Here is an 11,174-nt window from a genome sequence, read left to right as displayed (position 1 = left end):
CAATTGCGCCTTCCCTCCAGCCCTCTAGGAGCAGGGCCTGGCGCCTAGACGGCAAGGGGCGGCCAGGCGCCGCCGCCCGCCTGCGGCGCCCCAGGGAGCAACGGCGCTGCGCTGGGGTTGCCTGGGGGCCTCGTCCCGCCGGCCAGCTGGAAGCGGGAACCAACGGTTCACCGTTTAAGGGGTGAATGCGCTCTCCACTCAGTCTTGTCCCCCTGTAGGTTTTTAATTAAAATCTAGAATCTCAACAAATTACAAGTGTTATGTATAAACATAATCAGGGTGTGGATCCAATCCATTATAAATTGTTGATAGAAAAAAGAGGAAAAGACAAAAACCCCACAAATACCTAAACAAGCAAAAAAAAAAAATCTACAGGGTCTTTGCTTCAAAGAATTGCTTTTTGGGGACCCTGCCAACGATCCCCCGCCAAGCCCATGATTTGGGGTCAGGGCTGGAGGACCCTCCGACTCCGTCTGGAGCCGAGGCCCCAGAGTCAGCCGGGAAGGAGCGGCCTCCAGAGCCGTGGGGCGCTTGCCGGCTGCTCCGCGCTCCCGCGGCCCGGGCAGGCTGGGCGAGAAAACCCGCCGGGCGTGCGGCCCTGCGCCTGCCTGGAGACCCCCGGGCGCCCACACCCTTCCCGGCCCGGAGCCTGCCTGGCCTTCCGGCCTCGGGCGTGGGGAGGGCCCCGGGCTGCGAACCGTCTGCGGCGTGTGTGCCACGCGCGGGGCCTCAGCGCAGGCACGTCCCGGGGCTGCACATGTGACGCGAGCGGGCCCGGTGTTTGTTGGGGCCGTCGGCGGCTGGGCTGCTCGGAATGCTCGACGGAGCTGATGGCACCGCGGCCGAGCAACGCCCTTCCCGGTTCGCCCACTGTCGGGGTCGCGGGCTTACCCGGCCCTGTGTCCCAAGGGGCGCTCTGCCGGTGGTGGGGACGAAGGGAGCAACGAAAAAACCGCCACGCGCGCGGGCGTGGGGACAAACCCGGAGAGGCCTTCGGGACGGCCGCTCGGCCTCGGCCTCGTCCTCGGGTTCGGCCAGCAGGACGTCCGCCGAAGCTCTGAGGCGACGGGGTCCCGACGTGCCAGCCGGCTGCCCTGCCACGTGCGGCGCCGGGGCTCTGGCGGGTGCGGGCGGCGTCGAGGGACTCGGCCCCACCCCGCCCGACGCGAACGCCCTGCGGGCCCTGGCTCCGGGTCGGGGGGCGGGGCGCGAGCGGGCCCTGCGGTGAGCGGTAGAAAGAGGAGGGGGCGTCGGTGGGCTAATGATGAAAAAGTCCCTCCACCCCGGGCTCCTTAATTAAATGCACGGAGAAAAGCGGGCGAGCACATCTGGTTTCAATCTGCAGCCTTTGATGGCATCAAATGTTCTTCCCAGATCAGGGCTGGGGGTTCTGGGCGAACGGTGGCCGTTTGGAGCCCAGAAAACTTCACGCTCGGACCCCTTTCCCTCCAGTCGAGCTCCTCGGCTCTAGGAGAAAGAAAAAAGGAGAAAATCAAGCAATCACGGGAGAGGCAGCGGGACGCGTGCGTTTAAGAGCACCACGCGCCCCAAGGCGCATCGCTTTCTCCCCGCAGAGTAACTCTCTCCTAAGCAGACCCTCCCCGCTGTGCCCAGACCCCGGTGTTACCACCCACCACCTCTCGGTGCTCTGGCACCGGCGTCGGCACTGACCCTGTACCTGGGGTCCCCGCGTCCCCGTCCCCGGGCCTCCCCGCGCGCCCCTCTGCGCAGCGACCCCGAGCGCGGGCCCCTGGGGAGGCGGCCTTCCCGTCCCCGGTCACCAAATGGCTCGGGCGCGGGCGGCTCTGCGCGCTCCCGGAGTCCCGGCCCCCGGCCCACTAAATAAAGACTCCCCACCCTGCCGCGGGGTCCCGGCGGCACAGACCCTCCGGCCATGCGTGCCCCGCGCCCTCCGACCCGGCAAGCCCAGCGCAGAGCGGCGTCGCGGTCGCCCGTCGCTTTGGTGCATCATTGGTCCGCCGCCTCCGGAGCCAGGCGGGCATCTGGGCGCCTGCTCCCCTACGCTCGCCACCCCCCACCCCCAGCCCCAAAACTGTTGTTAGAACTGCAGGAAATGCTGAGAAAAAGGCAGGGAGAAAAGAAAGTTTGAGAGAGTTGTGGATTTTTTCCAACAAGTTCCCTGCAGCTGTTATCAAAACATGCAAACGAGATTTTCCAACAGGATCTTAAACAAATGTGGAGGACTTAATGCCGGAGCCACATAATCAGCCCATTTGAAGTGAGTGTGGGTCTCGGCGTGTCTTTCTGCCGGGATACTATTGCCGGGGAATGATAATTAGACGTTTGCTTAAAAATCCAGCGGGCTCCCTCCCTGCTCCGCGCCCTCCGCCCCCCCTCTCCCCCGCTCCCCTCCCCTTCTCGCTCGCTCAGATGTTGGCAAAGCGGGTTTTCTTAATCAGCCTAGTTTTCGGTCCGAGGGAAAGGAGGAAGGAGATCGCTGCGGAGAAAGGGGGTCTGTGCAACGTCAGGCCCCGCGCAGAGGCCTGGCCGCGTAATTACAGGCCCCCATTAAGTGGAGATCGGCCCTCCCGGGGGTCTCCAATTTTGCTGTATTCCCCCACAGAGCCTCCTCTGCGTGCCAGTTTGTGCCTTTTGAAGTGCCAGAGAGCGTCTTGATCCAACTGGGAGGAAAAAGGAGCCCGGCGAGGAGCGGGGAGAGGGAGGGGGGCCGCCGCCGCCCTCCTCCGGGCCCTCCAAGCCCTTTTCTGCCCCTGCGAGGAGTAAAGTGAGAAGCCCGCTGCCCGGTACATCTGCAAGACATCACGCCCTCCTCCCGAAACCTCAGCCACTCCTGAGGATCCGCAGGAGCGCGGAGCAGGCGGAACGCGCGCTCGAAGACGTTTTAAAGCTGGAACAAGCCTTCTTCTGTTGGTGCCTGAACTCTTGCCTGGGAATAACTTTTTTAACCTTAAAAAAAAAAAAAGAAACCGCTTTGATTCTTCTCTCCCACCCCTTCGCCTCTCCTCTTGTCCGCGACTCCCCCGCCCTGCCGGCCTCCCGTTCCTTCCTCCCCCTTATTATTTTTAGTGCGTGCGTGCGGACGCTTCTGCAGAGCTGGGAGGACTTTTTTTCCCCCCTGACTTGAGCACACGGTGACTTCTTCGTTTCATTTTTCGGTGTGGATTCTCTCCTCGGACCGCACCGGGCTTGGCGCTTCCGAGGCCGCGGAGGGGCTGCTGGAGCGGGGCGCCCGGCCCTGCCGAGGGGCCCCCGCCCCCTGCCCGCGTTTTCTCGTCTCCCCCCTTCTCTCCCGCTCTCCGCTCCCCCCTCTCGGCCCCACGCGGCTCCTGTCCCCCCCGCGCGCCCGCAGCGTTTGGTGTCGATTCGAGCGGGAAGAGGGGGGCGGGTGGGACCGGAGGGGGAGACCATGACCTCCAGCTACGGGCACGTTCTGGAGCGGCAGCCGGCGCTGGGCGGCCGCGTGGACAGCCCGGGCAGCCTCGACGCGCTGCAGGCGAAGAAGAACTTCTCCGTCAGTCACCTGCTGGACCTGGAGGAAGCCGGCGACATGGTGGCGGCGCAGGCGGACGAGAGCGTGGGCGAGGCCGGCCGCAGCCTGCTGGAGTCGCCCGGACTCACCAGCGGCAGCGACACCCCGCAGCAGGACAGTGAGTGGGGCGCGCGTGTCCCGGGCCGGGGGCGGCGGCCACGGGCGGCCGAAAGGGAGGAGAGGAGGGCCCGCCGAGGCCGTGGTCGGGGCGGCGCTGGAGGAGGCCCCAGGCCCCGCGGGGCCGACGCGGCTGCCCTTCGAGCGGGACGGGCGCGGCCGCCGGACCTTCCCACGCGGGCCACAGGGCGAGGCTAGGGAAAGGTCCCAGGGTGGGCAGACTCGGGGGGCAGCCCGGTTTGGGCAGGCAGCGAATTCAAGATTCTGACCTGAGCCGGGGGACTTCTCTGGGGTCGCTCAGACCGGCTGCGGGCGGACGGGACGGGACGGGACGGGACGGGACGGGACGGGAGCGGGGCAGGGGGCACAGAGCGCAGGGAGCGGGATCCGCGCCGTCCGCACTGTTCCTCCACCTGGAAAGGGCGCGGGGACCCCAGCCGAGGCCCGGGTAACTCGGGGAGACAGCGAGACCCTAAGTGCCCCGAAGGACACTGAAGGGGCCCTAAAGGGGCGCGACCATCTCCGACCCCGCACGACCCCGCACGACCCCGCACAGGAAAGCGCGGACTGCAATGGGGCCCGGCTCTTGAATCTCTGCCTCTGGGCGCCGAGGCCGCCAGAACCTTCCCTTCCAACCCTCCCGACGGGTTCCGCGCCCCGGGGGAGGCCTCGCCCTGCCTTATTAGCGCGGCCTTAAGTCGTGGCTCCACCGGCTCCACCGTAGCCGCGCGTCCCGGAGCCCTAACCGGCTTGTCACCTGCTCGCGCGGGGTGACCAGGGCTGGATATGTGGGATTGCGGAGTCTGAACTGGGCTGGAAGTGTTAAAATGACGCAGATCCCGAATGTCATTATTTGCTGGCTGCTATTTTGTCTTCGAATTTGGAACCTGTGGGATCATTCCATGGTTTCCCATGAACGTCGCCACAGTCAGACTCGCAGTAAGTGGACAAAGCAGCCGAAGGAAGCAGGCCCAGGAAAGCCGGCGGGCCGCTCCAGGGCCAGCCGCGGACCCTCGCCCAGCTTCCGCGCCCGGGCCTCGCTCCCTCAGCGGCCCGAGCCCAAAGCCACGTGCGCCACCCACCCTTCCTACTCCCGGAGGCCGAGGGCCAGCGAGTCCGGCCTGGCCTGTCACTAGGACAGAAGGCCCTAAGCCCCGGGTCAGGCAGGGCGAGGCAGGGGCGCAGGCTCGCGGTTGAGGGTCTTGGGGCTCCGGCTGGGGGCCGGCTGCCCCACGTAACTGCCTGCGTTGGTGTCCAGCTCCAAGGAAACGCACTGCGAAATGGTGTGACAGCTCGCAGCGTTTTACGAGGGGTGTAAACCTACAAAGAGTGGGGAGAGAATTCCGAATTCCCCCAGCCTGCCACCCGGCGTCCGCATGCTGCACATTTCGGCAGTTCACGCCTTGCGGGCTAATTGTCCCTGTTCGGAGGCCTGGAGGCTGGTCCACAGCAGTGCCCAGCGGCGTGGGGACACTGCTGCGGGGCGACCAGGCTGCGGCGGCGGGGCAGCCGGTGTGGCTCTGCCCCAGGAGCCAGCGCAGGGCTGCTGACTGCGCGCCCGAGGCCGGCGGCCTGAGCGCGTGGCGGCGAGCGGGGCTGCGGTGGGGCCGCTCGGTCCTGCCGCTTGGCTCGGGCTACTCGCCACGAGAAGGAAGCTCAGGGCCCGGCAGCCGGCCGGGAACGCCCCCAGCTGAGGGGAGGCAGCAGGGGCCTGCGCCACCAGGGCCACCTGCGCACATGTCGTGTGCCGGGCGCGAGGACTGTCACCGGGCGGCGGGCGGAGTGCAGACCTGCGTCTCCGGGACTAAGAGGCTCGGGGCCAAGTCGATCCCAGACAACCGAGGTTCGGAGGCCGGCCAGGGAGAGGGGGTGCTTGAGAAGGGCGGTGGACGGACTGTCGGGGAGGAGGTCGCAGCAGGCAGGGCAAGATGACGGGGTGCAGTGGCCCACCCGGGGCTAGGGAAGTGGTGGCCGAACGCACCCAGGACAGGGCTCGCTTTCCAGAGAGGGCCGGGGCCTGTTCTAGAGCCGGCGAGCCCTCAACCTCGAGGGCTTCCCCGTTTCTGGGATGAGAAAAGGAGGGGCTGGTAAACTGGGCAACAGCGACGTACTGGAGGCCCTCGTCTTCAGTTCGTGGGTACCCGGGAAAAGGCTGTGCCCTGGAAAGAAGGCAGGGCGGCTGGGGCTGCGGGGCCCGACGGAGTCAGGGGAGGACAGGCGTCCCCCAGGAGGAGCGCAGGGCTGGACTCTGAGCCCAGGGACACAGGGCAGACCGACGGTGAGCGGCTTGCCTCCTGCGGGGAGTCCGCCCCAGCGTGGGCAAATACAACCTCCGTGGCAGATGAAAACTTAAAGTCGCCTTTTACTCTGCCAGCTGTATGGGAACTGCTTCTCCCTAAATTGTGTTTTCTGCTGAAACCAGTAAAACCGACTCCATTTACACCTGCAATATTGGATAATTAATATTTCGAGTTTTTGAATCACAAGTTGGGCCGACCTTTAGCAAAGGGGAGCTGGGTGGGGGCCAAACAGCGCCCGCCACCGCGTTGCGCCTACCCGTTGGTAGATTTCACTCCACTTTTCGCTCCGTAGAAAGATTTCTCTCCCCTTTGATTCCCCCTGCCCAAGACACTTCTCAGACTTCTGGGTTCAAATACTCTTTAATATTTAAAGAAATGGTTCTCTAACGCTGTTGGGAATCCGGTGGCTAATAAGGGAGTGCAGCCTGTGAAGGGGGGCGTAGAACTGGGGTAGCCAGGGAGAGAAAGAGGAACAGGCCGTTGAACAGGCAGGCCTGCTCCTAGGAGGTGCAAACGACGGTGCATCCGCTGTCGTTTCTTAATTCGAACTTCTGCAAACTCTTTTTTTAAAAAGCGCCTGCCTTCCATGTTCCCAACCTCTAAATTAGTGAAACCAGATTGTCCTAATAAGACCTTTTGTTGGAAACACATGTAGTCATAAAAAGGTAGACGGAAAGTCAATTAGACACGCGCGCGCACACGCACGCCCACAGGTCGGCGCAGAGTGCGCCCCGGGCGCAGCTGGGCCCGGCGGCGGCGGGATGCAGACGCCCAGGGCGGCGCGGGAAATGGGTTTGTCACAAAGGCAGAGGCGTAAACGCGGCGCGGGGTAGTCGCCCATCCCCACCGCGCTCTTGGCCCCTCGCTGCCACCTCCTCCTGGCGGGGAAGCGCCCAGAGAGCGCGCACCTTCGCCAGGGTGCAGCCCAGCGGACCGCCGTGCAGATCCCCGCGCAGCCCCGGCGTTGGCCACACCCGCGGCGCCAGAACTGTTCTGTAGCCCCGCGCTGCAGCCGGGCCGGCACTCCGAGTTCGGTCCTCAGTTATCTCGATTGGCAGTGAGGAGGGACAGAAATACATCGTTAGAAGGGTAGCCTGGACATGTTTCTCTTTAGAGGAGGCAGCGAAATCCTCGACCAAGGGAGGTCACTGAGCTCCCTACGACGAATGTCAAGAACAAGAAGCGAATCCTGTGTATCTTACAGGCGGGGACAGGGGCCTAGGCGGCCGGCTTCTCTTATTGTTTGGGAGAAATTGACAGTCCAGTGACTCCCATCCGCTTTGGAGCGCAGGGCCATTTGGAGACTGTCCGGGCAGCGACTGCGGCCCGTAAAGACTGGGGCCTCAGGCTGCCAGGACTGCCCCGGGGCTGCAGACCCCCTGCTCTAGAAGCCGGTGAGCCCCTGCCTCCACTGTCCACCCCTGGGGCTCTTGCACCGGAGACGCGGCCAGCCCCTGCCTCTTGGTCAGCGACCTTAACCCTCCCTAGGCAGCTCAAGCCAGAGCCCATGTGTCAGGCGCTCAGGGGTGGACCACACGGGTCCCTGCGGTTGCTTCATCTTCCAGGGCGTCATTTTAGATTCGACACGAGTGAATAAATCGTTTCCAAACCAAGATGCCCTGACCCTTCTGCCCCCCTCGAAAATACCCAGCAACTCCAGAATGGCACCTTTCCCTGTACAGACTCAGATCAGCTCAGGTGTGAGCTGTGACTGCTGTCCCAGGCCAGCAGCCTCATCTGGGGCCTTTTGTCAGTTTTAAATATCTGTAGATTTTCAGCTATTGGTCACTAGACCAATTTGATTTATATTTTGAAAGAAGTGTTTCTTTTACAACTCCACTCTTAGACCCTGTTTACTGTGCCTGCCTTGCAGGGCAACCCCCTGAGGCCGACCTCCGCTGGGGAGACCGGTTACCTACACAGCCCTGGGCCATGGGCACGGGGAAATTTCAAATCCTTCTGGGCACTGCGACCCCTGCCTGCCTTCTGCTTCTGGCCCAGCTCCTTCCCTGCTCTGAGAGTTTGTATTTATTTTTCACGCTTCAGGAGAGATGGGGTCAGAAGAAGCCATAGAGGGTACAAATTTTAGAAGCCAGGGGGTGTATGAGAGAAGGAAATAAGACTTGCATTTTGCTTATTTTTCTTTCAGGGGTGTAAGAGTTTTGGGGGTAAGAAACTTCCTCAGAAGAAAAAGTAAAATGTGGGGGGCTCAGCAACCTCCATCCAAGCCATGTAAGCTCGATCCACAGAGCGTTCCCCGGAGCTAGAGATCAGACCTTCCCGGGAGGTACTTGGATAAAGGGCCAACTTCTGGTGGCCACTCAGTGTCCAGACATTTACAGAACTACCTGTGGGCTTGGGCCATTGTGACCCAAGTCAGTCCTCTTTGTCCAGCTCTGTTTTATTTTGATCCATCATTTTGTTCTTTACTCTCTTTTCAACAATACAAAGAGGATATTGGGTAGCATTATTTATCCACAAGAATTTGAGTTCTTGTGAATGAAGTAGTTTGCTGAGGAGGCTAACAACATTCAGTTAAAAACCAGTGACCTCAAACATTATAAGTAGTATCAACAATCTCGATTTCTCTAAATGCGATTTCTTATGAAATCAATCAATGTAGGGGTACACTGCTGAGACGTCAGAGGATAGACAGTCACCAGCGGGTTTATGTCCCACCTGTGGAAGTTTCTGGGTAAGAAATCTCCACGGGGGTCTGAGTAGTCGTAGGTTCTCAGTGTAATTTGTCTAATTTGGGGAGGCAGCCTCTGGGACCTGGTCCTACAGGGAATGATGGCTGTCGACCTTAGGATTAAGGCACACAAAAAAATCACCACGTTCCGCTTGTCCTGGAACCATTTTGTTCGAAAATATATCTGGGAAGTTGGTTCCAGGGGTGATCGCCACTTTAGGGGAGGGACAAATGGTGGCTGATGAGGACAATTTTATGAAAGAAGGTGAACACGTCAGGGCAAATCAGTCATAAATGAGTCCTCAGAAGGGTCAGAGGACAGGGGGACCCGGGATGCTCCTGCAGCTCTCACGGGGCAAGGAGGGGCCGACAGTGACCCGAGAGCTGCCAGGGTCCAAGGCACCGGCCCTTTCGCCGCACCCGGTAACCAGGGTCTCAGATACCGAGGACCTTGGGGCTCACTGTTACCACGATTGATTTCCCCAGACGCAGCTCAAGTGAGGAATGGATTTGTGCGTTAATTTGAGTCCCCAAGGCCCGAGTTATGAGAAAGGACAGGGCAGGTCCTCTGATTCCTGTTTTGTGTGCTCTCGTGGAGTCGTTTGCTAGGACCGGGAATTTTGCTAAGGGGCGTGAGGGAGGGACTGTGCGGAAACCCGTGCCGGAGTGGAGATCGCGCCGACCTGGACCGCAGGCTCTCTTTAGACCTCACTTTTCGGGGGACTGGGGAATAGAAGGAGTAAGTAGGGCGAGGGAAAATTAATGCCGTTACTCAGTGAGGAATTTTAACTTTTAGAACAGGGCCCGTAGTATCTTAGATTTTCCCGTCCCTCACGTCGGCGGGGCAAAGATGCCAGCGCCCCCGCGTCGCCGCCTGGCCCCCCTGGGTTCCCCGCGCCCTGGCCCAGCTCTAGCCCCATGCGGACATGCCTGCCGGGAGCGCCTCTCCTTGCCTTCTCCCACCCAAAGGGGAGCATTCCTTCCAGGACGCTGGCACCTACCCTGCCTTGGACTTGGGGGAGAGAGACTTGCAGGATGACGCCCCCTACAAGCAGCAGAAGGTGGGAAATACCAGTGTTGTGCGGACTGTGCCCGGGCTGCGTGAATATGCGCTCGGGGCCTCTTCACAGCAGCCTGGAGAGAGCTGGGCGCACGCTGCCTTCCTCTCCTTAGAAGTGAGGGTGGTACGGATTCCAGGGTGAGCGGGAAGGGGGACTAGGCAACCCCGGGTCAGTGGGTGCCGGCGCCGGTGCCCGGGTCCCACGGGGAAGAAGTTGGGCCGGTAGAGGCGGGTGAGGCATGTCTGCAGGTGAACTCCCGGGCGTCTAGAGCAAGACGGGGCGAGCGGAGAGACGGAGGGCAGGCTGTTAGTGAGGGGCTGCAAACCTGCCCCGGAAACCCTCGCGGCCCCTGTGGAGTCCCCAGTGAGCGCAGTGTCACGTTGGGGCTGGGGTGACCCTCTTTCCTGCAGAGGTAGACCAGCAGCACCCCGGGTCTTGGGGGATGCCTGTAACTTGGACCCAAGGCCATTCCCATTCCCCAAACTCGACCTCGCAGCGGATCCCTCCCTTTTTGGGCAAGAATTTCAAGAGACTTACAGGACTTAATGAAGACAAAGCCTAGCCCTGCTCTATAAATCTTGGGATTTTTTCACTTCTGACTTTAACCACATGCTGATGTCAGAGGAAGCAAGACAAGGCTATATGGGGAACAGCAAACTGCCAGAATGACTGTTGTGTCATCTTAGTACCCATAGTTCGTGGTTAACCCATACCTTCCAGGATAATCTGAGCTGGGGTGGTCACAGGAAGCAGAACCCAAAGGAAACTGCATTCCAAACACCGTCTGACAGTGAGAGCGTCCACCCTGTTCACATCATGACATTTTAAAGGACCTCACAGTGCTGGGAGGTGCTGTAGTTATAAATAAGCATAAAACCAGATGGGTACTGTCTCAGCAACCTAAATATGTATAGGGACACCAAATCTTTTCAAAGAGGATTCGGATATACATCTTAAAGGCTCAGGGGTCCATCTCAACCAGCATTTGAACCAGGATATGTTCAGTTTAATCAGCCTGACTGTGGCGAAGAGAAAGGCCGGCCTTGCCAGCCCTTCAGACAGAGAGAGCCACATTTTCTTAGGTTTCCGTTATATTTATCCACACACATTCGTGCTAATGTGCCAAGAGCTTGCCTGAACCACCTCAGCCTGGTGGGAGGGAGGGGAATCATACCCCAGCACCTGCTCCTAGCTGCCACCCTTCCCTTCTCTGCATTCCCCCCGTCCCTGCTGGCTGTCCAAGATTCGTGTGCCACAGAGAACACTGGTGTCTGGAGGCCACAGAACCCCCCTAAAGGCCATTTCCTGGAGTCCTCAGGAAAGGAGAGGGCTGTTGAGCTCAATGATATGTAATGTGGGTCATGCATTATCCTGTCTGATCATTCATTTTATAATAGCCCCCTTAGAGACTTCTTGGGAATAGACGTGGGGGAGCTGGTTCCTGTTGATTCTTTTTCAGGAAGTTCATAAATACATGAAGTTGAAAGTTCCAG

General features: G+C 60.6%; 1 protein-coding gene and 1 long non-coding RNA gene across 3 annotated transcripts in view; one reads left to right on the top strand and one right to left on the bottom strand.

Moving 5' to 3' along the window:
• The first annotated feature begins 2,745 nt into the window (after positions 1-2,745).
• Positions 2,746-11,174, top strand: part of PRRX1 (paired related homeobox 1) — a 61,070-nt gene continuing 52,641 nt past the window's right edge. For both annotated transcript variants that reach the window (XM_017640188.3, XM_017640189.3), the window contains exon 1: positions 2,746-3,629. In XM_017640188.3, the coding sequence (XP_017495677.1) occupies positions 3,389-3,629 (241 nt within the window). In that variant the 5' untranslated portion in view covers positions 2,746-3,388. The remainder of the gene's footprint in view (positions 3,630-11,174) is intronic.
• The window catches only part of LOC118973443 (uncharacterized), a 32,071-nt gene continuing 27,682 nt past the window's right edge, over positions 6,786-11,174 (bottom strand). The window contains exon 2 of the long non-coding RNA XR_012125178.1: positions 6,786-9,945. This is a non-coding gene — a long non-coding RNA (uncharacterized lncRNA). The remainder of the gene's footprint in view (positions 9,946-11,174) is intronic.

The sequence above is a fragment of the Manis javanica genome, chromosome 14 (assembly GCF_040802235.1).
Source record: "Manis javanica isolate MJ-LG chromosome 14, MJ_LKY, whole genome shotgun sequence".
Lineage (NCBI taxonomy): Eukaryota > Metazoa > Chordata > Mammalia > Pholidota > Manidae > Manis > Manis javanica.
Note: the sequence above shows the minus strand (reverse complement) of the source record. Positions and strands in the feature narration are given on the sequence as shown.